At 43.7% G+C, this 26,655-nt stretch overlaps 1 protein-coding gene across 4 annotated transcripts in view; it reads right to left on the reverse strand.

Annotated features, from left to right (window-relative positions):
- Positions 1-22,160, reverse strand: part of SRPX (sushi repeat containing protein X-linked) — a 96,362-nt gene extending 74,202 nt beyond the window's left edge. For 2 of the 4 annotated variants that reach the window (XM_036306155.1, XM_036306154.1), the window contains exon 1: positions 21,997-22,156. In XM_036306155.1, coding sequence (XP_036162048.1) covers positions 21,997-22,069 — 73 coding nt within the window. In that variant the 5' untranslated portion in view covers positions 22,070-22,156. Of the gene's footprint in view, positions 1-21,996 lie in introns of all 4 variants that reach the window. The other 2 variants (XM_036306157.1, XM_036306156.1) reach the window with 2 other exon arrangements.
- Between the last annotated feature and the right edge of the window lie 4,495 nt (positions 22,161-26,655).

The raw sequence follows: 26,655 nt of genomic DNA on the forward strand, positions 1-26,655 counted from the left end.
AGCAGCAGGAGGGCAGAGGCTAAACCACAGAAGGCTAGTATATCCTGAAACAACCAGACCATGAGGAGACCATTTAGGTCAATTCTTGGGGCTACACTTTGGGAATGACACAGACATGCTGAAAAAATGCTAGAAAGTAAAAACAGTGACCAACGTGGACTAGCTTTAATAACAAGTAAATAGGTAAACAACTGAAAGGTGTGTTGAATGGTGAGGAAACTTTAGATTTATAGTCTGAAGAAAATGATATTTAAGGGAAATAGAATCCCTGTACTCTGATTTCTTACTGATGAAAATACAGAGAGACTTTCTTTGTATACTGTAATTCAAGTGAAAACTAGGGACAATGCCTGGAACATATCCAGAGACGGGCTTCAGCCAAATGTAAGGCAGGATTTTCTAAGACTTCAAGACCATCTTGAGAGGCCATCAAAGCTTGCTGCATCTGGAAGTGTTCCCAAAAGGCTGTTGCATGCTGGCAGGGGAAGCGAAATGGAGGCTTTTTGCACTGAGGAGTAAGGTAGAACTCTAAGGCCCTTTCTAAGGTCAAGATTCTGTGGTCCTGTGACACTATAACACAAAACAGTGTCTCATACACAGACTCTAGATTGACTTTTAGGCCACTGAAAAGCAACCTTTGGGGAGAAAGAAATAGAAAAAGAGAGAAATAAAAAGGCAGAGTGAACACCTACAAAAATCATTTCATCAGCCCTGGGGAAGAGAGAAGGACCTATGGCTTTGAATCTACTGCTAGTTACAAACTTGGGCTCCTGCCCCCTCCATGCTGTAAAAGAAAGATGGGGTGGGAGGGGGTGGAGAGAAAGAAGTCTTAAAGAATAATCATTTTGCTCAGCCAGGTGGTTCAGTGGTTGAGCACCAGGAGGTCACAGTTCAATATCTGGTCTGGGCACATGCCTGGGTTGTGGGCTCGATCCCCAGTAGGGGGTGTGTGGGAGGCAGCTAATCAATGATTCTCTCTCATCATTGATGTTTATATCTCTCTCTCCCTCTTCCTTCTTCTCTGAAATCAATAAAAATATATTGAAAATAAGAAGATTAAACATTTCATATGACTCAGATTCAATGTAAAAAGAGAGGAAAACAAAAGGTTTTGGTACTGTCATTTAGAAAACAAGTTATGGACACTCTCACTCATATTGTTGGAGCCTTGGAGGACAGATATATAGGGAAACTATAAATCCAGATGTGCCCTGGCTTGATAGAAGCACGCACAGCAAACATTAAACAAGCAAGTTCTCCAGGGTAGGGGGCCAAGATCACGGCATGATTATCACTATGATTTTCAGCTGTGGCAAATGTCTCTTTTTAAGTAAGATTCTGCAGCACCGATGGCACAAAGATTATGCAAGCACCAGGAAGTAAAAGTACCCTGGAGAGCAGATTAAAAGATTTGTAAGAGGAAAATTGATTTTTTTTCTTTAAAAATTTTTATTTAATTTATTTTTTTAATTAAATCTTTATTGTTCAGATTATTACATTTGTTCCTCTTTTTACCCCCATGACTCCCCTCCTCCCAGTTCCCACCCCACCCTCCGCCCTCACTCCCCACCCACTGTCCTCATCCATAGGTGCATGATTTTTGTCCAGTCTCTTCCCGCATCCCCCACACCCTTTCCCCCCAAGAATAGTCAGTCCACTCCCTTTCTATGCCCCTGATTCTATTATAATCACCAGTTCATTCTGTTCATCAGATTATTTATTCACTTGATTTTTAGATTCATTTATTGATAGATGTGTATTTGTTATTCATAATTTGTATCTTTACCTTTTTCTTTTTCTTCCTCTTCTTAAAGGATACCTTTCAGCACTTCATATAATACTGGTTTGGGGGTGATGAACTCCTTTAGCTTTTTCTTATCTGTGAAGCTCTTTACCTGACCTTCAATTCTGAATGATAGCTTTGCTGGATAAAGTAATCTTGGTTGTAGGTTCTTGGCATTCATCACTTTGAATATTTCTTGCCACTCCCTTCTGGCCTGCAAAGTTTCTGTTGAGAAATCAGCTGACAGTCGTATGGGTACTCCCTTGTAGGTGACTGAGTTTCTTTCTCTTGCTGCTTTTAAGATTCTCTCTTTGTCTTTTGCTCTTGGCATTTTAATTATGATGTGTCTTGGTGTGGTCCTCTTTGGATTCCTTTTGTTTGGGGTTCTCTGCACTTCCTGGACTTGTAAGTCCATTTCTTTCACCAGGTAGGGGAAGTTTTCTGTCATTATTTCTTCAAATAGGTTTTCAATATCTTGCTCTCTCTCTTCTTCTGGCACCCCTATAATTCAGATGTTGGTATGCTTGAAGTTGTCCCAGAGGCTCCTTACACTATCTTCGTATTTTTGGATTCTTTTTTCATTTTGCTTTTCCAGTTGGGTGTTTTTTGCTTCTTCGTATTTCAAATCGTTGACTTGATTCTTGCGATCCTCTAGTCTGCTGCTGGGAGTCTGTATAATATCCTTTATTTCAGTCAGTGTAGCTTAATTTCCAGTTGGTCCTTTGTCATAACATTGAGGGTCTGACTAGATTTCTTGAGGCTTTCACTACATTTATCGGCAGTCTCACCAGTCTTTTTGAAAGCCTCACTAAATTTATTGGCGGCTTCTAGAAAGTTCTTGAAAAACCTTAAAAGTGTGGTTTTGAACTCCAAATCCAGTAGTTTGCTTTCCTCCATTTCTGTCATTCGTGTCCTGTTTCTTTGTCTCTGCATTTTTTATGCTTCCCTGTGTTGATAAAGTGGTTTTCTGTGCTAAGTTTTCTGTAGGGCCCAGTGGTTCAGCCTCCCCAATTACCTGAGGAGGACACTCTTGGTGCACCTCCTTGTGGTCTTTGTGCACAGTCTTGTTGTAGTTAAGCCTTGATTGTTGCAGGTAACACTGGGAGGGTTTGACCTCCAGGCCAATTGGCTATGAGAATCAGCTGTGTCTGCAGTGGGAGAACTTCTGTGCTGGAGACACCCCTCCAGGGCAAGACTTGCTTCAATGGGGCTTTGGTGCTCACTGAGTCTGCCCCCTGAGTGTGTCCCTTATGGATCCAAGGGGCTGCAAACTGGATGGTCCCACTCTGACCACTGGGCACACCGGCTCCTGGATCTCTAGGGAGGTGCTAATCTAGCCTCTGCCTGAGGCTACCAGCAAAAGCCTCCGTGCATGGCTTGGGTGGGGTGAGTCCCACGGGACCAACAGGGCGGAGCGAGCAGTTATGGCTGCTCTCAGTCCTGCCCTCAGGGGCCGCTTCTCAGCATCCCAGAAAACGCTGCAAGCACCTCCGAGAGAAAGCTGCCCTCAAGTTCTGACCAATACCAGACAGTCCCGCTTCTCCCGTCTGAGTCTGGGTCCCCAGAGACTCGCCTGGAACTGGAGCTCAGAGCCTGAGACTCCCTCCCGATTGAAAACGACAACCACGCCCTCAGCCACCAGCCCGTTCCGCGTGCGCCTCTGTACCTTAGTATTTTACTTCCACACCGCACCTCCTCTGAGTCTCGGTATGCTTTTCTCTTTCCTTCTAGTTGTAGAATTTCCACTCAGCCAGTCTTCCTGTGGTTCTGGATGATGTCCGTTCCATCTTTTAGTTGTATTTTTGAAGTGGTTGTGCGAGGCAGCAAACTCCGGTGTTTACCTATGCCGCCATTTTGGTTTCTCTCGGAAAATTAATTTTTAAGATGGATGAGAGAGGTGACTGGTTGCATAATAGAGGACATTAGGAGAATATTAAGGTCTGAGGCCCCAGCAAAAAATCAGGGATCATGCTACATGCCAGCTGTCTCCTCTTCTGCACTTTTTACAATCTGTCCACCGGTCATCCCTCTTCTGTACACTTTATTTTTAAATGTTATTGTTGAAAGTATTACAAATATGCCCCTTACCCACCCCCCTTGCTCCCACCCCCTCTCCAGGCCTTCCCTGCTCTATTGTTTGTCCATGAGCTATGCATACGTACATATAAGTTACCTGGTTAATCTCTCCCCACCCACACGCCCACCCTCTCAGATTTGTCAGTCTGTTCCATGCTTCTGTGTCTCTGGATCTATTTTGTTCATCAATTTGTTTTGTTTTGTAGACTCAACCTATGAGTGAGATCATGTGATACTTGTCTTTCTCTGCCTGGCTTATTTTGCTTACCTTAATACTCTCCAGGTCCCTCCAGGCTGTCTCAAAGGGTAAGATATCCTTCTTCTTCTTCTTCTTTTTTTTTTTTTTACAGCTGCATAGTATTCCATGGTATAAATGTACCACAGCTTTTTTCCACTCATCTTCTGATGGGCACTTGGGCTGTTTCCAGGTCTTAACTATTGTAATTTGTGCTACTATGAAGATAGGGGTGTATGGTGTTTCAGGCTTCTTAGGATATATTCCTAAAAGTGGGATCACTGGGTCAGAAGGCAGTTCCATTTTTAATTTTTTGAGGAAACTCCATACTGTTTTCCACAGTGACTGCACCAGTCTGCATTCCCACCAACAGTGTACTAGGGTTCCCTTTTCTCCACATCTTCGCCAGCACTTGTCATTTGTTGATTTGTTGATAGCCATTGTAACAGGTGTGAGGTGGTATCTCATTGTTGTCTTAATTTGCATCTCTCAGATGGTATGTGACTTTGAACATTTTTTCATGCGTCGCTTGGCCATCTGTATGTCCACATTGGAGAAGTGTCTATTCAGGTCCTTTGCCCATTTTTTAATTGGATTGTTTGTCTTCCTTTTTTAAAATTGTATGAGTTCCTTATATATTTTGGATATTAACCCTTTATCAGATGTATCGTTGCCAAACATGTTCTCCTATACAGTGGGCTCCCTTTTCGTTTTATTGATGGTTTCTTTTGCTGTGCAGAAGCTTTTCATTTTGATGTAGTCCCATTTGTTTATTTTTCCTTAGTTTCCTTTGCCATAGGAGGTGTATCCATAAAATATTGCTATAAGAGATGTCTGAGATTTTGCTGCCTATGGATTCTTCTAATATTTTTATGGTTTCCCGTCTTACATTTAAGTATTCTATACATTTTGAGTTTATTTTTGAGTATGGTATAAGTTGGTGGAACAGTTTCTTTTTTTGCATGTATCTATCCAATTTTCCCAACACCATTTATTGAAAAGACTGTCTTGATTTCATTTTATGCTCTTGCTTCTTTTGTCAAATATTAATTGAGCATAATGGTGTGTATTATCTTTATATAGTATCCTGACATCTGAAAATAATGACAGTTTTACTTATTCCTTTCCAATTTGCATGCTTTTTATTTCTTCTTCTTGTTTTATTGCTGTGGCTAAGACTTCCAGTACTATGTTGAACAGTAGTGGTGAGAGTGGGCAACCCTGTCTTGTTCCCAGTCTTAAGGGAAATGTTTTCAGTTTTTGCCCATTGACTATGATGTTGGCTGTAGGTTTGTCATATATGGCCTTTATTATATTGAGATATGTTCCCTCTATTCCCACTTTGTTGAGAGTTTTTATCAAAAGAACGTGTTGGATTTTGTCAAATGCTTTTTCTGCATTTATTGATATGATCATGTGATTTTGTCGTTCCATTTGTTTATGTGATATAACACATTTATAGATTTGTGAATATTGTACCAGCTTTGCAACCCTGAAATAAATCCCACTTGGTCATGGTGTATGATCTTTTAAATATACTGCTGGATCTGATTTGCTCATAGTTTGTTGAGGATTTTAGCATTTATGTTCATCAGGGATATTAACCTGTAATTCTCTTTCATTGTAGGGTCTTTATCTGGTTTTGGGATTAGGATAATTGTGACCTCATGAAAAGAGCTTGAAAGTATTCCTTCCTCTTGGTTTTTTTTTTAAAATAGTTTGAGGAGTATACCTGTTAGTTCTTCTTTGGATGTTTGATAAAACTCCCCTTTGAAGCTTTTGGGACCAGGGCTTTTGTTTGCTGGGAGTTTTTTGATTACTGTTTCTATTTCATCAGTTGTTATTGGCATGTTCAGGTTTTCTAATTTTTCCTGATTCAGTTTTTCCATTGATTTTTAGAGAGAATTGAAGGGAAGGGGACAGACAGAGAGAGAAACATTGATGTGAAAGAGACACATCGATTGATTTGCCTTCCACACACCCAGACCAGGGCCAGGGATTAAGCCTCCAACCAAGGTAAGTGCCCTTGACTGGAATAGAATTGGGGACCCTTCAATCCACGGGCCAATGCTCTATCCACTGAGCCAAATCAGTTAGGGCATAAAAAAAGCATTTGATAAAATTTAACAGCCATTCAAGACAAAAACTCACAGCAAATTAGGAAGACAGGGAATTTCCTTACCCCGATGAAGAGGATCTACCAAAAGCCTACAATTAATGTTACATTTCATGGTGAAAGATGAGTGCTTTCCTCTATGATTGAGACTAACTGAAAGACATCCATTCTCACCACTATTGGCAGTCCTAGCTATTGAAATAAGATAAGAAAGAAGAAAGGCATGAAGATTAGAATTGTAGATTAGATTAGATTGTAGATTATCCTAAAGAATCTACAAATAACTCCTGAGGTTAGCAAGGTTGCAAGATACAAAGTCATAACACAAAAAGTTGTATTTTTACATCCAATAGCTCTAGAAAATGATATACTTAAGTATAAATCTAACAAAACATGTAGCTGCTCTGTATACTGAAAAACTCCAAAATGCTAATCAAAGAAATAAAAAAAATGACTCCCCAAAATAGAGAGATATACAGTGTTTGTGGATTGGAAGATTCAAATAGTAAAGAAGTCAATTCTCCCTAAATTGATCAACAGATTTAACATAATTCCAATGAGGATCCCAGCAGGCATTTTTGGTAGATATAGACAAGTTTATACTAAAATGTATGTGGAATTTATATCCAAAACAATTTTGGAAAAGAAGAAGAAAGTTGGAGGAAGTGCAGTGCCCAATTTTCAGACTATTTACAAAACTACAGTAATCAAAATAATGGGGCATTGGCAAAGACATAAGCACATAGATCAATGGATCAGAATAAAAAACATAGAAATAGACTGGCAAAAAACTGCCAATTAATTTTTGAAAAAGGTGCAAAGGCAATTCCGTGGAGTTTACTATATGTCATATATACCTTAATAAAGCTGTTTTTTTTTAAAAAAACACACAACAACAACAATAACAAAAAACCTGTGTGTTCTTTACGCAGTATTTTTTTAAAATTTTGGGAATGCTAAATACCTGAAGAGAGGCCTTTGGGATTCACAGAAATGGAAAAATATTTAGGACACTGCAGCTGTTCATCCAAGTTTATTTTTCCAAATGTAAATTCTATATCAAGGGCATGTAACTGGGTTGCAGGCACATCCCCAATAGGAGATGCGCAGGAGGCAGCTGATCGATGTTTCTCTCTCATCAATGTTTCTAACTCTATCCCTCTCCCTTCCTCTCTGTAAAAAATCAATAAAATATATTTAAAAAAATAATTTATGAGAATATAAAATAATACATTTCAGATTTTACCACTGATTACAAATGAATTCAAAGAAAAAAAATCAAGGTTATTGATAGTACTTGTTATTGATAGTACTAAGGAAATTGAAGCCCTTTGTTACGGAGCACAAATGATGAAAGTTCCTTGAAATGAAAGGACATTAGGACACTTGAGGGCAGTGAGAGGTGTTTTTTTTAAACCCTAAAAACCATGCTGGCTTGGAAAAGCATAGTAGGAGACACCCACGTCCACTTGAGCTTACAGTAAATGATCTGACTCAAATTGCTAGTGGCCAGTGGTTACCTAACAGTCAGAGCCAGCAAATTGTGGGTGTCTGTCACATAAAGTCCTGTGAGAGAGACAGAGAAAATAGCTAGTCAGCCCTCTACAAGGAACAGAAATGTATGCAAGTTGTTTTTTGGGGAAGAGTTATAACCATGCCTTATGTTTGCACTGTACATTACAAATCACTTCCCTAGGAGAGCAGGTGGCATTGTTCATATTTAGCAGATGAAAGCAGAAGTTAAGTTGGTCAAGTTCGTCCAGCTAGTAGACAGATAATGATGGTTACCATCTTTTTGTATAACCTTTTTAAAAAAATGTATTTTATTGATTTTTTTACAGAGAGGAAGGGAGAGGGATAGAGAGTTAGAAACATTGATCAGCTGCCTCCTGCACACTCCCTACTGGGGATGTGCCCGCAACCAAGGTACATGCCCTTGACCGGAATCGAACCCGGAACCCTTCAGTCCGCAGGCCGACGCTCTATCCATGGAGCCAAACTGGTTAGGGCTGTATAACCTTCTTCAGTAAAATGTCTGTTAAAATATTTTGACCACTCTTTAAGTTGGGTTACTTGCTTTCTCAAAGGGTAAAAGATTATTCTTTTTTACTTGAGACACTAAGTTTTAGAATGGTTTCTTACACAGCAATAGATAATTAAAACACTCCCCAAGCTTCCGTCATAGAAGTCAGCCTTATATTCACTTACTAACCTAGAAAGGTCTATTCAGCAAGAATCAATTTAGCAGCCTCTTGGCTTGGCTCAGTGGTTGAGCAACAATCTATGAACCAGGAGGTCAGGGTTTGATTCCCAGTCAGGGCATATGCCCGGGTTGCAGGCTCAATCCCTGCAGGAGGCAGCCAATCCATGATTCTCTCTCATCATTGACGTTTCTATCTCTCTCTCTCACCCTTTCTCTCTGAAATCAATAAAAATATTTTTTTAAATTTTTAAAAAAGAGAATCAATTCAGCAGCAGAAAGAACACTAAACCAGAAATCAAAATTATGGATTAAGTTCTAGCTTAGCCATTGTGTGTGTTAGGTCCCCCAAATGCACATTCTAAGACAAGGTACAAGTGCTTTTTTGGGAAGAGACCACAGGAAGCACTATGATGGACTGGGGAAGAGAGATAGGGAAGGGAGGAAAGGCAGTAAGTGTACTGTTTACTGGTCAACTGCTTTGGGCAACTGGGGCTCCATCCCTCCCTCACTTTGATCCCAACACCACCCTTATGTAAGTTGTTTCCACGTTAAATCTATTCTTAAATGTCAGTTTTACCTTTATTTCATCCAAAAAAAATAATGTTGTCAAGGTGGGGTGGAGGGACTGGTGAGAGGATGATCCCTGGCAGACATGAGCTCTCAGATAGCCTTGTTTCTACAGCTGCTTCACTTCACCTCAAAAAATGTTCATCCCAAAGCAGGGGCCCTCAATTAATGTCAACTCTTGTTCCCACCAAGGGGCATTCCTAAAGCCCTGGAATCTGACTCTTCACATCAACAGACAGACAAAAGAAGGTCTAGCTTTCAAACTAAAACCAGACAGTGGAATCAAAGCATTGGCATATGGTCCTCTGAAGGCTTAACTGTTCTCCACAGAGGTCAACTGAGACACAGTTAAAATCCAAGAAATGAAGAAGGCCGAGGCCACATCACACCAGAGAGCTATAGAGCATGCTAGGGAGATGCTGAGCTGGAGAAGAGCTCACTCCTGCACCATGTTCATATTTGGGGGTGATCAAATCACCTCTGTTTTCTGGAACATGAAGCAATTCTGCTTCTTTTCAGTTATGTTTAAATGGCAAAAACAAATTGATAACTCACCCATCCACATCAGCTCTTGAGTTCTTAAGGCCTCACCATCATTTAAATGAAGACAGAGCAAAGATCTGGGCAAGAAAACTTAGGGGTTCCTCTCACCTTACCTGCAAGCCTCAATGTTGCTGGGATTTTCAAACTAAGTGACAACACAGTATTTACAAACACTAATAGCACAGAATGAAAACAGTTCACATTCAGAGCCATGACTGGGAACACTGCTGGCCACTATATGGAATGGTGCAGGAGGAAACTCTAGAATGAGAGGGAATGAGCTGAGTACTGAGAAGGAATGCAAAGATGTCCTGCACTGAGAGGCACTGCCTGGGGACAGGCCACAGCCTCAAATCTGAAAGCTTCCAGAGGCTTTCCCATGTCAAGGGTACCAGCAAAAGCCATTTAGATCTGGCTGGCCTGGAAAAATGGGTTAGGGATTTGGATGAGGAACTTTGCGTGGGGGGATACAAAGAGTATTCTAAAGGGAGGCAATGTGCACCAGGGAAGAAAAATACATCCCAAAAGCTGTTCCCAGCTTTCTTCACATGTTACTATACAAAAACACATGTTAAAGAACACATGTTTGCAACAGCCAAACGTGGGTGGCTTTCAACTGGAGGAAACTTCTAACCAAGTGTGCCCAAAACTGTTTAGCAGGATAGATGATGGTACCAAAGGTTGTTTTTTAATTTTCCTTTTTTCCCCCTCGAACCTGCAATAGTCATTGCCACCACAAATGCTTCAGGAAATCTAATGTCATCCTCTCAAATATCTTGTCCTGAAACAAACAAAAAAACCCACACCAAACAGTTTCCTTTAAAAACAACAAATGGGGCCGTAGCCAGTTTGGCTCAGTGGATAGAGCGCCAGCCTGTGGACTGAAGGGTCCCAGGTTCCATTCCAGTCAAGGTCACATGTCTGAGTTGTGGGCTCTATCCCCAGTAGGGGGCGTATAGGAGGCAGCCCATCAATGAGTCACTGTCATCATTGATGTTTCTATCTCTCTCTCCCTCCCCCTTCCTCCCTGAAATCAATAAAAATATATTAAAAAATAAAAACAACAAATGGGAAACACTAGTCTAATGAGATATTCTGAGAAGAATTGGAAATGTTCACACTACATTGGAGAATGACCCAGAATTACTTAGAGGGATTGTTAAATCACATTGCTGGGCCACCTTTCCTCCTACCCAGATTCAGTAGCTCTGGGGTGGGACCCAAGAATTTACATATCTAATAAGTTTCAATGAGCTGCTGCAGGTCTGAGGACCATACTTTGAAAGTAGAGGAAGGGAGAGGGAGAGACAAAAACATCAGTGATGAGAGAAACATCATTGATAGGCTGCCTCCTGAAGGCCCCCTACTGGAAATTGAACCTGCAACTCAGGCATGTGCCCTTGACTGGAATTGATCCCAGAGGGTAACATGGTACATTAGCATATCAATGACCCTGCACAGTCCTGCAAATCAAGAAACCTACTTAACCCAACACAATTTATTTAGAATGCATTCTGTTTCCCCATAGAACAGCGGTTCTCAACCTGTGGGTCGTGACCCCTTTGGGAGTCGAACGACCCTTTCACAGGGGTCTCCGAAGACCATCGGAAAACACATATATAATTACATATCGTTTTGTGGTTAATCACTATGCTTTAATGATGTTACATTTGTAACAATGAAATTGGGGGTCACCACAACATGAGGACCTGTATGAAAGGGTCGCGGCATGAGGAAGGTTGAGAACCACTGGCCTAGAACATCTGTGAATCTCTCTGGGAAGCAGAGCTTCAAGGAAGCCAGTTTGGAAAATGTTCTACTAGGGATGTTCCTGACCATCAGTAAGATTACAGGCTTCTGAAGGAAGAACAACTTGTGAAAGACAGATATCCAAGTCATGCCTTCAGCAGAGATCCGGGGTCAGGGCAGTAGAGGGCTGTGGGCCATACCACCTAGCAGAAGCTTGGCAGGGCAGCAGATATGGAGAGACCCAAGCCTGCTGCCCAGCAATCAGGCAGCATCAAGGAAGTCTGTCAGCAGGTACCAAAGGCCCATCCACCTTCAGCTTTGGATTAGGACACCAGGTCTTTTTATAGAGACAGGAGCAGCTCTAAATCACACCAGTGTGTATTTCTGAAGAGCTGAAGTTTTTCTAAGGGACAGCTTAGCTGCAGGACAAAGCCTTGCAAGGACCCTGTTACCAATTACTAGAGGTGTGCTTGGCTGCTGCTGGCAGAAGGACTTAACAAGAGATGAAGTCAGAAGCCCTCTAAGGGCGGGACTTGTGTTTTAGTTAGAGGGGAAGTAGGAACCTACAGGCTGCTCATGCTTATCTCAGGAATATAGGAGATGGGAAAGGAAGTCTAGAGGATGCAGTGATGAAAGCAAAGCCAACAGGAAAAGGGAGAAAAGGAAAGGAAGGAAGTTATTGTGTGGTAGTTTTTAAACAAGCAATCCACCCTGTCTTGGCAAAGGGCTAAACTTATTTTTTTAGTATATTTTTATTGATTTCAAAGAGGAAGGGAGACAGAGAGACAGATAGAAATATCAATGGTGAGAAAGAATCATGGATTGGCTGCCTCGAGCCTTCAACCTGGGCATGTGCCCTTGATTGAAATAGAACCCGGGACCCTTCAGTGCACAGGTTTACACTCTATCCACTGAGCCAAATCGGCTAGGACTGTGGGGTTGTTTTGTGGTGACAGATACACAAGTCTGTGACTGTACTAAAATCCTCGAATTAGTTTAAATGAGCATTGTATGGGATGTCTCTATAAAGCTATTAAAATGTTATCACATATTGTTGGGGAACTCAAAGCAAGTGGCATAGGGAGGGAGCATTGGGGGACTTTGACAAAACGGAGCAAGAACTGGCTATGAGTCAGAACGTCTTAGAACCCTTGCGGAATATCCAAGCAGCCCCAGGTTGAGACCCTGAGATTGCAACCAAGTGTCGATATGAACAAACATGCTTTAATGTACCCCAGACAGGGGCTCAGTGAATACTCACTGTGTCATTAATTCTTGCCTGCCTAACCCTGGTGCCTGGCATCATGCCTAACATGTAACGGCCACTCAAAAGTTGCGTTCAATAACTGCCTGTGGGAGTCACCAGACTGAGTTATAAACCCAGGTCTTCTAACTTTCTGTGTGACCCCAGAGAAATTCCTTCATCAGGCTGAGCCTGGGGGGGGGGGTGGGGAGTGGTCATCACTAGGAAGCAAAGTGTTGCATCTCAGGTGCACCTCTCAGTCTGAAGTTCCACAGTTCCATGAATTAGGTGGCCAATGCAGGGGAGCTTGGTTGTGGGTGAGAAACACCTGAGGGAAATTAGATAGAGCCTGAGACAACCACAAGGTCAGGATCAGCCAGAGGCATGCTTCCCCACAGATTTCATTCCACAGATCCACTGAGAGCCTTCCATGAGTCAGGTCCCTGCTAGGCCATGAAGACACAAAATGAACAAGACTCTGGTACCTACTCACATGGTGGGGGCATCAGATTCATCAGAGTAGTTAGTGGTGAAACAACCCCTTGGAAAGCTGAGTTAAAATATAAGTGGAAAGAAAATTTCAACATTGGATATTTAAAGGAATCAGAACCTTTGTCTGACAAATGCTGAGTCAGTGGCAACAAGTCAGAGTTCCTACACAGATGGCCACTGTGGGGGCAGAGTCTCAGAAGGTGGACCACACCAACACTTCCTCACCACTCCACAATGAGCCTGCCAAACCTTGGCTCAATTCTCAATCTGTGGCCTTAATTTAACCAGTGTTTTTGAACATACTTGGATCCTGGAACTGGCAGGATCATTCAGCTCTGCTACCCACACAATAAGTGACAGGCCAGTGTCCTCTGTCCAAGGGTCCTGAGGTGCAATCGGCATTGAAAAGATAGATGTTCACAAGGCACAAGTGGAAAGACACTGCAAACAACCAGTGGCAGCAGAGGAAACAAGTCCCTGATGCATGTGAGCCATCACAGTGCAGGTCACTGTAAGAGCAGGGAAGAAGAAATACTGCAGTCATATTTCAAGTCTAAGGCAGAAAGTCCTCCCTCAATTCTATGTTTGGATCTGTGTGACTATTACTCATAAAAATAGTTTTAAACCCAATATACTCAATTTACAATCTCAAACCTCTGGGAGAATCCAAGCTATTATGTCCAAGCCCATTTATCGTCTCCCTGGAGGACAATACATAAAGAGACATCCAGTATGAGCAAAGGATTATGGGTGAGTGAATCATTCAGCCTGAGAATGAGTGATCCAGAGGTTTCTGAGGCCAGAGGGCCATGCAACCATAAGATCCAGGTGCAACCAATTATCATCTGGAAAAATTGGGAGCTTAGCAACGCTACCAATGACTTTTCTTTTGCACAAGTTTTATGCTTAAATCTTTATCTGAAAACTCTCTCCCTAGAACTCTCCAGAGCCTCTAAGTCTCCAAGAATAGTGTCCTAGGGTGATAGGAAATCCAAGAGCCTCAGCAATTTGCTGTGCCCTGAATTGTTGCCTGCTCAGATGGATATTTTGTCCAGGGTACTGCAAATTTCCTGTCATTTTGCTACATAGCATTCCTTTTTCTTTGGGAACTATCCTCTTGGAAATTCTGGTTAAATCATGCTGGAATATTTTACATATAATGTGTTGATTCCCTGTCACACTTACTTCAATCACTCAATCAATCAATTCACAAATATTGACTAAAGATCCCCTCCAATGCCCCATACACTATGCTAACTTGCTAACTGGTGGGCGGGGGAGGGGGAGAGAAGGGGTGTACAACCAGTTGCCAGCCCAAGCCTGAAGGCAATTCCAGTCTATGATTATATCTGCTTTGTTTGCTGTTGCTTTTTAAATGAGAACAGGAAATTTTACCACTGGTTATAACTCAAGAAGACTACCTGCTCATTAATTCAATCAAAGTTTCACTATTCTGGCAATTTCATCTTACTTTGTATGTTGATCTTTATGCCCATTAAGTGCACATTCTCTCATAGAATTCGTGAAGACAATCAGTGAGCAGTGGTTTTGAATCAGGATGGAAAAAGAACATCCACACAGATTTTTGTTTCCGATTTCAAAAAGTTCTTAGAGAGGCCCACTGATCTCCTTCTTTAACCTTCCATGACCCATAGTGCCGTTATCTTTGGCATCAGCATCTATCAGCATCATTCTTCAATATCCAGGCCCAATTTCCTTCCATGGCTTCTCTTTGCACTCCCAGGCCTGTCAACCCATCTGTGTTATAACATTGATCACCTTAGGTAACCCAGTGTCTATTTTTCCTTAAGGCAGAAAGCTACTGACAGAAGGAATTCCTTCCATTCTTCATCCTAGTATCCCAAACACTCCATTATTCAGTGTCCACTTTGAAAAGTAAATCTCTGGGTAGATCCCAGGTTTCATTGGAGAAGGAAGAAACTGATTTTCTTTCAAAACTAAGTTCAAATATCCAAGAGAAAGATTCAGGCCTAAAAACCCCTGAAACAATGGCCCGTAAAAGCTGACAGTCATGAGGTCATACAATCGAGAACCAAGGAGCTGGCCTGAGAAACTCCCTATGAACTGGAACTCAAGAGCGATTATTATTCACACTGCTTTTTGTATATATATTTTATTGATTTCAGACAGGAAGGGAGAGGGAGAGATAGAAATATCAATGATGAGAGAGAATCGTTGATCAGTTGCCTCCACACGCCCCCTACTGAGATCCAGCCTGCAACCTGGGCCTGTGCCCCAACCGGGAATCGAACTGTGACCTCCTGGTTCAGCTGTGGGCAAACTACTGCCCACGGGCCGGATCCGGCCCGTTTGAAATGAATAAAACTAAAAAAAAAGAGACCGTACCCTTTTATGTAATGATGTTTACTTTGAATTTATATTAGTTCACACAAACACTCCATCCATGCTTTTGTTCCGGCCCTCCGGTCCAGTTTAAGAACCCATTGTGGCCCTCGAGTCAAAAAGTTTGCCCACCCCTGTGTTCATAGGTCAATGCTCAACCACTGAGCCACACTGACCAGGCCACACTGCTTTTTGGGAAATGAATCTTTAATCTGGGTATTAATCAGAACTTGGCTGCTACAATTCCATACTTTGCTATAGCCTGGCAAAAGTAAACCTTCTTCTGTTTAAACTCAATCTTCATTTTCAATTACCCATTTCATTTGTGTTCTCTGAAAGGGTAATTGATGTAGCACACATTTGCATTTACTAAGGAAACCAACCATTTTGGAAGGGGCCAGAGAAAAGTGGCCAACAAAAATAATAAATGCAAACTCCAGCTTGTGGCTATAGTCAGTCTCTCATTTACAGCCCCCAATAGAGAAAGTTATGACCTCTACAGAGGATGTTCGTGGATTTAAACACAACCTCTATAGCCAGTAAGCCTTAGTCCAGTGATGGCGAACCTATGACATGCGTGTCAGAGGTGACACGCAAACTCATTTTTTTGGTTGATTTTTCTTTGTTAAATGGCATTTAAATATATAAAATAAGTATCAAAAATATAAGTCTTTGTTTTACTATGGTTGCAATTATCAAAAAAATTCTATATGTGACACGGCACCAGAGTGAAGTTAGGGTTTTTCAAAATGCTGACACGCCGAGCTCAAAAGGTTTGCCATCACTGCATTAGTCCCTATGTATGTAGATTCATGGTGGCACAAAGTCCTGTTTACCTGTGCATGTGTTTCTCTCAGCTCCTTTTCTTTTCAATATCAAATACCCAAACTACAGGGAACTATTAACTCAATAAGCACAAATATTCACCTGGCTCAAGGTGCTCAAGTAGACACCGTGGGAAATAGGGAAGAAGGCTAAGACATAGTATTATTCTGCCTTCAAGAACTCAGAATCTAATAGTATAGGCATACCTCATTTTATTCCACTTCACTTTATTGTGCTTCACAGATGTTGTGGGTTTTTAAAAAAATTTTTATTGTTGAAAGTATTACATAGGTCCTCCTCTTCCCACCCCCCCACCCCCCTTAACCTCTTCCAGCCCACTCCCCTCCCCCCCCAGGCCCTCACCACCCCATTGTCTGTGTCCATAGGTTATGTATATATGCATACAAGTTCATTGGTTGATCTCTTCCCACCCACCCTCCCCTGCCTTCCCTCTGAGGTTCAACAGTCTGTTAATGCTTCTATGACTCTGGGTCTATTTTTGATCATCAGTTTATTGGGTTCATTAGATTCTGAATATGAGTGAGACCATGTGATACTTATCTTTCTCTGACTGGCTTATTTCACTCAGCATAACAGTCTCCAGGTACAGTCATGCTGTTGCAAATGGTAAGAGTTCCTTCTTTTTTACAGCTGCATACTGTTCCGTTGTGCAGCTGTACCACAGTTTTTTGATCCACTCATCTGCTGATGAGCACTTAGGCTGTTTCCAGATCTTAGCTATGGTGAATTGTGCTGCTATGAACATAAGGGTGCATATATCCTTTCTGATTGGTGTTTCAGGATTCTTAGGATATATTCCTAGAAGTGGGATGAGTGTGTAAAATGGGAGTTCCATTTTTAACTTTTTGAGGAATCTCTATACTGTTTTCCATAGTGGCTGCATCAGTCTGCATTCCCACCAGCAGTGCACGAGTGTTCCCTCTCAGTCCCTCTTCTGAAGTGGGGGTGTCACTGGAAGATGGGCAGAATTTGAACAGACAGATGGTTGGGGGAAAGCAGTCCAGGTGCAGGAAGCCGTAATACCAAGAAGTGGCAGAATGTCACTCAAGTTCTATAAAAACAGGTAATCTATTTTGGTCAGACTTTAGGAAACCAGGTGAGAAGAAATGTAAAATTAGGCTAGAAGCAAATTGTATAGTCCCCCGAGAACATCTGAGAACTTTCTAGTTAACTTTAGAGAGAACATGGAGCTGCTGCTCTCCATCTTTGAATAGGAAAGTAAAGTGATAAAAAATGGTACTAGCCTGGCCGGCATGGCTCAGTGGTTGAGCATCGACCTATGAACCAGGAGGTCACCATTTGATCCCTGGTCAGGGCACATGCCCAGGTTGCGGGCTCGATTCCCAGTGTGGGGCATGCAGGAGGCAGTCGATCCATGATTCTCTCTCATCATTGATGTTTCTATCTCTCTCTCCCTCTCCCTTCCTCTCTGAAATCAATACAAATATATTCTTAAAATGGCACTAAAGTAAAATTGTACTTAAAAGACCAGAAGTTGGCAAAAAACAGTAGAGTGAGTTTGAATGACAGAGACTAAAAGTGAGACTGTTATAATAATATTAAAAAAAGAGAGGAGCGTATTTCAATTGTGAGGACTGATGGGGTGCGAAGGTTTGAAGATGGTGCTTTAACAATGGTCTCCAGTGTCTCTTAGAGTGCACAAGTCTGTGAAGTGAGAAGCAGTGTTACCAGTAAAAAAAAAAAAAAAAAAAAAAATTCCAGATGAAAATGTCCTGCTCTCCCCAGCATTGCACTTTTTAATGCAGAGTAATTTTGTCAACTGATTACATGTTTTAAATGCAAATAGAAATTTCTAGCCTAGCCTGAGACTTTAATTGTATATCCTGAGCCAGGTGTTCTGTTCCTAATACATATCTCCAAATGTGGCATTTCAGAAGACTGCTTTGGCTGGTCTGGTATGGTATGGCTTTTAGCAAACCTCATTTAGCTTTCCTGACTGGCCAACACAAACTACATTAACCACCTTTCTCCAGATGTAAGATTCATGGAGTCTTTTAGTGGCCATATGACTCATTTCTACCTTTAGCCTTGCTGACAGAAGTAGGTGCAGTGATCCTCCAAAACCTCAGATGTAAATAAGGTTTCAAGAGTTCATTTAACAACAGAATCAAAACTCTTCCTCTTATACATGTGCAAAAACAATCCAATGCAGAGAACTTGACTATATGAACTTTACACACATGTTATAGCTTTTTGTTTTGTTTTGTTTTTGTTTTTCACACTAGAAGCCCAGTGCATGGATTCATGCACATTGAAAGGAAATTAATTAGAAGGTGGCTGGTGGGGCTGGGTGAGACAGGCCAGACACACCCTGGAGCCAGCTTCCTGTGGTCCCTCTTCTGGGGCAGCACTGGGGCTTGAAGGGTGTCTGTGAAGTGAGCAGGGTTCCTCCAGCAGGTGGGGTCCCTTGACCTGGCCAGCAGGGATCAGGCTGCAACTGGCAGTCCAACATCCCCTGAGTGGTCCTGGAGTGTGAGAGGGCACTCTGCAAAGTTGCTGTCGCTCGGCAGCTCCTGTGTTGAGCATCTGCCCCCTGGTGGTAAGTATGTGTCATACCTACCGGCCAGTTGGCTGGTCACTTAGCCTTTTATATATAGATAGATACTGTGTCTTTGTTAGGCTGCAAAGAAGCCTAAACTTCTAGGAGTGGGAATGGGAAGGGTTTACTCTCACTTGGATAGATTTGCTGTGATATCGCAGCTGGTTATATAACTAGGAAGCTAATGGGGCCCTAGATCCTCATCTCCCTCTTTCAGAGGTTCTTGACTGTGGGCCTCTTACCTTCTCTCTTACTGGAGACATGATGTCTGCTTGCTAAGAGGGTGCCTCAGAAATGATCTTCAAAATCTTTCCCCTGGCACATAGGGTGATTTGCCTCAGGACCTGCTGGCCAAGAGTATCTCCCTTCCACAGCTTTCCAAAACTTCGGGCTTGGAGTGAAACCCCCATCTTTGAATTCAATAGCCCCAGCCGAACACATTTCCTGAGAGACTCTGTGGAGAGGAGCCAAGGAAGGACTTTGAAAGGTTCTCCAATTGGTTTCTGCTCATGTGAGGTCTGAGCAGAGCCTGAGGACCGGTGAGGAATCAGGATAGGCCGGGGTTTGCAAGGAGGAGAGGTGTAGCTTCTAGCAGGGGGCAGCCTGCCTGCTGGCTGGAGGAGCCAGGCCAGCCAGGGAGAGTAGTGAGTGCCCAGCCTGGAAAACCCATGATTCTGTGGGTGGCTGGGCCCTGGAATCAACCCACACTATACAAGGGTGGAAGCTGAGAGAAAACAGAGTGGAGGGCAGAGAAAGGGAGTGATGGCAGTCAGATGGAAAAAGAGAAGAGGCCCCTTGGCTGAGAAAGGCTCCACCAGATGTACAGGCAGCTCAAAGAAGCTTCCTAATTTAGAGTTCAACGGCCTCTAGCTAGTTTCTCAACTTCTCCCTCTGCTTCCCCTCCCCCTCTGGGTTCATTTTCAACCTGACTCCTGCTAAAGGGGATGGGAATGGCACTTATGTGGCACTGAGGATAAAGTCTCCTTTCCACTTTGCCCAGAATCAGTTCCTACCAAATGGCTTAAACTTGCAAGAGTCAGCTCAAAACACAAATGTTCCTTTTTATCACTTCATACATTTGTTTGACTCATTTATTTGGAGATGTGCAGAGAATTTCCAGCAGCCATTCCTATGTCTCCCAAGCACGCATCTGGGGAAACCCTGTCCCCGCCTCCCCCCATCCCCCATGAGATCCTTCATCTACAACTCAGTAGTTTGTTTCTCAGACCCCAGATTTAAACTGCCCACTGTATGGATCGCAAAGCCAAATATTGGCACGCCCTATCTACGTCAACCACTCTCTCAGGGATTTCTTCTCAGTTCCATGGACACAAGGGTGCATCCATGCTGCCCTGCTCCCCTGAAACTCTTTGCTAACCTAAGACTCCCTGATGAAGGAATAAGCTTTAGGTTTTTATTATTTTATTTTATTTTTTAAAAATATTTTTATTGATTTCAGAGAGGCAGGGAGAGGGCTAGAGAGAGAGAGAGAGAGAGAGAGAGAGAGGAGAGAAACATCAATGATGAGAATCACTGATCTGCTGCCTCCTGTATGCCCCTACTGGGGATGGAACCTGAAACCTGGGCTTGTGCCCTGACTGGGAATTGAACTGTGACCTCCAGGTTCATAGGTCAATGATCAACCACTGAGTCACGCCCCTCGGGCAAGCTTGAGGTTTTTAAAAGGCATTTCTAAAGAAGGTTTTGCTGCCCAGCCAGCATGGCTCAGTGGTTAAGTGTCAATCTATGAACTGAAAGGTCACAGTTCAATTCCGGGTCAGGGCGCATGCCCAGGTTTCAGGCTCGATCCCTAGTAGGGGGTGTGCAGGAGGCAGCCAATCAGTGATTCTCTCTCATCATTGATGTTTCTATCTATCTCTCCCTCTCCCTCTCTGAAATCAATAAAAATATATTTTAAAAAATAAAGAATTGGCTCAAGTAGTTCTCCAATACCAGGAGAACTCTAATAAATACCAGGTTTCCTTTAGAATCTAGAGACCACGCCCTCAAGAAGCTACACCCTTTCTCCCTGGGGCTAACAGAGCTAACAGAGTGCATGCCACATGTCGCCACATGTCACCACGCTCAGCGGGCACCTCTCTCCCAGAGGCTCAGACTTTCTCAGAATCCCCAGCTAGAGGGGTTGGGAGCAGTAGTCAAGGCCCTCCCTGCTTGTGCTGTCTGAAAGAGTATGCAAATGACCCAGCCTACAGCTTCAGGGGATGGCCTAGGACCTCTGTGGGAGGAGATAGGGGCTCCTTTCAGGACTACGGACTACCTGCCAGACCCCTGAGATCAGGCCCTGAGCAACCCCGTGTAAGGAGGCAAAATTCTGGGTAGTGAGAAACTGATAGTGGGAAAGGGCACATAGTAAGAATAGAGCCACTGTTGTCTAATAATTATTCACCACATAATCACTATGGATGAAAGGTTTTCTTACAGACCCTGGGACACTGGAGGATGAAACGAGGGTGTAAAAATATAAGATGCCTGGATGGGTCCATGACTCAGTAAGAAAATACCTTTAAGAACAGACCAAGGACAGGACATGCTTTGATTTGGTAGCTGTGCCCAGACCCTGACCCCCTCCGGGAGTTTTTCTCAGGAATGCTGACAGTCCTCTGGTCCCAGGAATGGGCTGAGTTGTTTATAACATCACAGATTAGCCACCTTGTTATCGGGCTTTGAGCTCCTAAAGGCCTGACTGCAGACCCTCCTTCCCCTTTCCCTGTTACACTGCAGCCTGCAGCTGCACATAGCAGTCTCCTCCCTCCTGTGTATATAACCAGCCAGCTGGCAAGGGGGTCACAGCAGATTCTTGTGGGTGACCTGCTGCTCTTCCCCTGCTGCCCGCAGGATTGGAATAAACGCTCATATAGGATTCCACCCCGTCTCTGCTGAATTGGCTCAAGCAGTGACAGGCAGCGGGGACCCATTGGTTGTCTGGCTACAAAAGGAGCCCGCACCCAAACTTCTTGGAGTCACCTTCTGCTCCGATATGGTTCTACTTGGACCCCTGGAACATCAGACACAGAGGGGACTTGGATCCCGGCCCCTCTGGATGCCTGGCGAGGGTCTGGCAATGGTGCCCAAATGGGAGGCTCCCTCCGCCTCCCCACGTCCCAGGGCGCCGAGAAAGGCTTCTGACACAAACAAAGGGCACCCTCTGCACCTCCCTCCGTCCCCTCCTCAGCGGAGGGGAGGTTACCCCTGCCTTACCTGGGAAGCCGAGGGTAAGCGGGATTGGAAACAGCAGCAGCAGCAGCAGCAGCAGCAGCGTGGGGCCCCTCATGGTGCTCCAGCCCTCAGCTCAGCTCCGCAGCAGCGCCGCGCGCGCTTCCCTGTGGAGAGGAGACCAAGGGGCAGAGCTGCAAAACTCCTCCTCTCCTCTTTCCCTCCCTCAGCCTTAGGGCCTGCCCTCCTTCCTCCGCCTCCCTGGAATGCTGGAGCCGTTGGGGCTCCCACCCACCCTCTTCTTCGGGGCCAAGCGCTTCTTCTGACCCCCCCACCCCCACCCCCCAGGAGCAGTGAGGGACAGGGATATCTTTCTGTTCTCCAAGTTCAAGCCTTCTCACCTGAATACACACAGGTGGACCAACTGCCTCCTACATCAAGGGTCCCCAGCACAATGTCATTGATGTAGGAAGCTGCATGAGTCTCATAGAAAGAGAAGGGGCAGCCCTAGCGGGTTTGGCTCAGTGGATGGAGTGCTGGCCTGTGGACTAAAGGTCTTGGGTTCAATTCTGGTCAGGACACATGCGGAGGTTGTGGGCTCGGTCCCCAGTGTGGGGTGTGCAGGAGGGAACTGATCAATGATTCTCCCTCATCATGGATGTTTCTATTTCTCCCTCTCCCTTCCTCTACAAGGGGAAAGCCTTAACACCTCTGGGAGGACATTTTCCTTACTAATCTTGATGATGAATTCCCAGAAAAACATCATTTGGGGAACTAGTTTTGGAGAGCGGCTTCCAACAACAGACACTCCAAATCTTGGTCATAGGTGTGGTTACACGAATCAGGCTGGGTCAATAGAACTCTCCCCCGCCCCCGCCCCCCAGGTATTGTCATTAGAGGGATGAGAGTAAGGTTCCATACAGTCTAGTCAGAGACTTGCTCAGAGATTTTTAAAACAGAATCTAGTTGAAAGAATCCCTCTTGGTTTCTTCTTTGGTTAGGCATTGTGTAAATGTGACCAAGAAATGCTAGTTTTGTTTTGGGCTCAGAACAAGAGAAGTCTCTGTAATATGTCTGGGCTTCTGTGAAAGCTGCTTTGCACCTGGGCCATATGATCTAGGGCAGTCGCCAACCGGTAGTCTGCGGACCACTGGTGGTCCGTGAGGTCCGAAAGGTTGGTGACCGCTGGTTTAAGGAAAGCTTTGGAGCAGCAGTCGCCAACCAAATGGTGCTCAAATGTCAGTGGCAGGCAGAGATGCATTAAAAAAAAAAAAAAAAAGGTCTATTTTTTTTCTTTGTTGTTGAGAGTATTGCAGATGTCCCCCCTTTCATTCTCCCTTGACTGCTACCACTCAGTTCCTGCCCTGCCTCAGGCCTTCACCACACTATTGCCTGTGTCCATGGGCAATGCATATATGCATATAAATTATTTGGTTAATCTTTTCTCACCACCCTCGCCCCTTCCCTCTGATTTTTGAAGTCTTTGGCAAAATCCTATAGTTGAAGGAAAACCTGACCCTTAGAATTTTGTAGCCAATCTCTTCCATCCTTTGTGAATAAGGACTCTCCTTTTAAGAAACAACTTTTGGCTTGCCGCTGGACCTTAATAGATGGAAACACTTAATCATGGGCCGCCATGTTGCCATGTAAACTGAGTGTTGTCTAACAGGCTGAGCCATAAAGTTGGGTGTGCCTAGTGGCACTCCATCACTAAATGGAAGGTATAGACATGTAATCAGGATTGAGTAAGTCTTGAAGACATAAGTAATTGTATTAGGAAGTGGCCCAAATGCCCGTGGCCTCTATTTCTGCTACATTGCCATCTCTCTTCCAGCCTAGAACTCTGTCCTGATGGAGCATTCCCTATGACCAATTGTCTGAGGAAGAAAAACCTAGGCCTAGTTTATAGATAGCTCTGCATGGCATGCAGATACCACCTGAATGTGGTAAGTGGTAATACTATAGCCCTACCTTATGAGAGCTCTGAAGGACAGCAGTGAGGGGAAATCCTCTCAGTAGGCAAGACTTTGAGTGGTCTACCTGGTTACTTGGACAGACACATTGGATATAGGTTTTCCTTCTCTGTCCATATGCTTCTACCAAAATTACTATTCATAGTCTTACAGAATCCCTTATCCACCATCATGGTATTCTACACAGCATTGCTTCCAATCAATGAACTCACTTCACAGCAAATGAAGTGAAGCAAATGGCCTATGGTCATTGAGTCTATGTTCCCCATCATCCTGACACAGGTTAATAGAAGTGTATTGGCCTTTTGAAGACATAGTTATGGCACCAGCTAAGGGGCAACACCTTACAGGGCTGGGCAAAGTCTTCCTGTATGCTGTATATGCTGAATCAGCATCCAATATATAGTGCTGCTTCTCTCATAGACAATATTCATTAATCTGTGAGTATAATGGTTCACTATAAGCTCAAGTGATCTATTAGCAAAATGTTCCTTCACATTCCCATGATGCATAGGCTCTGCTGGTGTAGAGGTCTTTGTTCCAAAGGCAGAGATGCTTTCATGAGGGATCCAATCATGATTCCACTGAAATGAAAGTAGAGACACTGCTGTGTGGACACTTGTGCCACTGAATAAACAGATGGAGAAGGGGTCACTGTTTGGCTAGAGTGATTAATCCTGACTATTAAGAGGAATAGTGCTGCTACTATCATACAATGGGGGAAAGAAGGGTAACATCTGGAAAGCAGGAAATCTTCAAGGGTGCCTCTTAATAGTCCCATGTCTTAGAGTTAAAGTGAACATAAAACTACAAGAACCAACTCAGGCAGGGCTGCTAATATCCCAGAGCCTTCAAGAATGAAAATTAATAGAGAAACCAAGATGGCGGCATAGGTAAACACCGGAGATTGCTGCTTTGCACAACCACTTCAAGAATACAACTAAAAGACAGAACGGGCATCATCCAGAACCATAGGAAGGCTGGCTGAGTGAAAATATTACAACTAGAAGAGAAAAGCATACCGAGACTCAGAGGAGCTGCAGTGCAGAAGTTAAGTGCGCAGGTACAGAGGCGGACGCGGAAAGGGCTGGCAGCTGAGGACACAGTTGGCTTTTTCAATCGAGAAGGAGTCTCAAGCTCCTGACTGCTCTGAACTCCAGTTCCGGGCGAGTCTCTGGGGACCCAGACTGATACGGGGAGAGGCTAGAGTCTGGCATCATTCGCATCTCGAGGGCGGCTTTCTCTCAGAGGTGCTTGCAGCGATTACCGGGACACTGAGACTCCGGGCCTCTTAGGGCTGGACTGACGATCAGCCATAGCTGTTTGCTCTGCCCTATTGATCCCCTGGGAGCCCGCCCTGCCCAAGCTGTGCACGGAGGCTTTTGCAATCTGAAAATTACCTAACAAACTTGCAGCTGGCCCAAGGCCCCGGGGCAACTTGCATTCCTTCACAGCTGAGCTCCTGCTGATTTAGCCTCAGGAAAAGGCTAGATTAGCACCTCCTGAGAGATCCAGAAGCCAGTGTACCTGGTGGCCAGAGTGGGACCATCCAGATTGCAGCTTCTCGGACCCATAAGGGACACACTCAGGAGGCAGACTCAGTGAGCACCAAAGCCCCACTGAAGCAAGTCTTGCCCCATAAGGGTGTCTTCAGCACAGAAGTTCTCCCACTGCAGGCACAGCTGATTCTCACAGTCAATTGGCCTGGAGGTCAATTCCTCCCAGTGATACCTACAACAATCAAGGTGTAACTACAACAAGACTGTGCACACAGTCCAAAAGGGGGTGCACCAAGAGTGTCCACCTCAGGTAATTGGGGAGGCTGAGCCACTGGGCCCTACAGGACACCTAGCACAGAAAGCCACTCCATCAACATAGGGAAGCATAAAAAATGCGGAGACAAAGAAACAGGACACGAATGACAGAAACGGAGGAAAGCAAACGACTGGATATAGAGTTCAAAACCACATTTATAAGGTTTTTCAAGAATTTTCTAGAAGCCGCAGATAAATTTAGTGAGACCCTGGAGGATATGAAAAAAGACCAACTAGAAATTAAGCATACACTGACTGAAATAAAAAATAGTATACAGAGATTCAACAGCAGACAAGAGTATCCCAAGAATCAAGTCAAAGATTTGAAATACGAAGAAGCAAAAAATACCCAACCAGAAAAAAAAAGAATGCAAAAATATGAAGATAGTGTAAGGAGCCTTTGGGACAACTTCAAGTGCACCAACATCCGAATTATAGGGGTGCCAGAAGAAGAGAGAGAGCAATATATTGAAAACCTATTTGAAGAAATAATGACAGAAAACTTCCCCTACCTGGTGAAAGAAATAGACTTACAAGTCCAGGAAGGGCAGAGAACCCGAAACAAAAGGAATCCAAAGAGGACCACACCAGGACACATCATAATTAAAATGCCAAGAGAAAAAGACAGAGAGAATCTTGAAAGCAGCAAGAGAAAGACAGTCAGTTACCTACAAGGGAGTTCCCATACGACTGTCAGCTGATTTCTCAACAGAAACTTTGCAGGCCAGAAGGGAGTGGCAAGAAATATTCAAAGTGATGAATACCAAGAACCTACAACCAAGATTACTTTATCCAGCAAAGCTATCATTCAGAACTGAAGGTCAGTTAAAGAGCTTCACAGATAAGGAAAAGCTAAAGGAGTTCATTACCCCCGAACCAGTATTATATGAAATGCTGAAAGGTATCCTATAAGAAGA

This window comes from Myotis myotis, unplaced genomic scaffold (assembly GCF_014108235.1).
Source record: "Myotis myotis isolate mMyoMyo1 unplaced genomic scaffold, mMyoMyo1.p scaffold_m19_p_4, whole genome shotgun sequence".
Lineage (NCBI taxonomy): Eukaryota > Metazoa > Chordata > Mammalia > Chiroptera > Vespertilionidae > Myotis > Myotis myotis.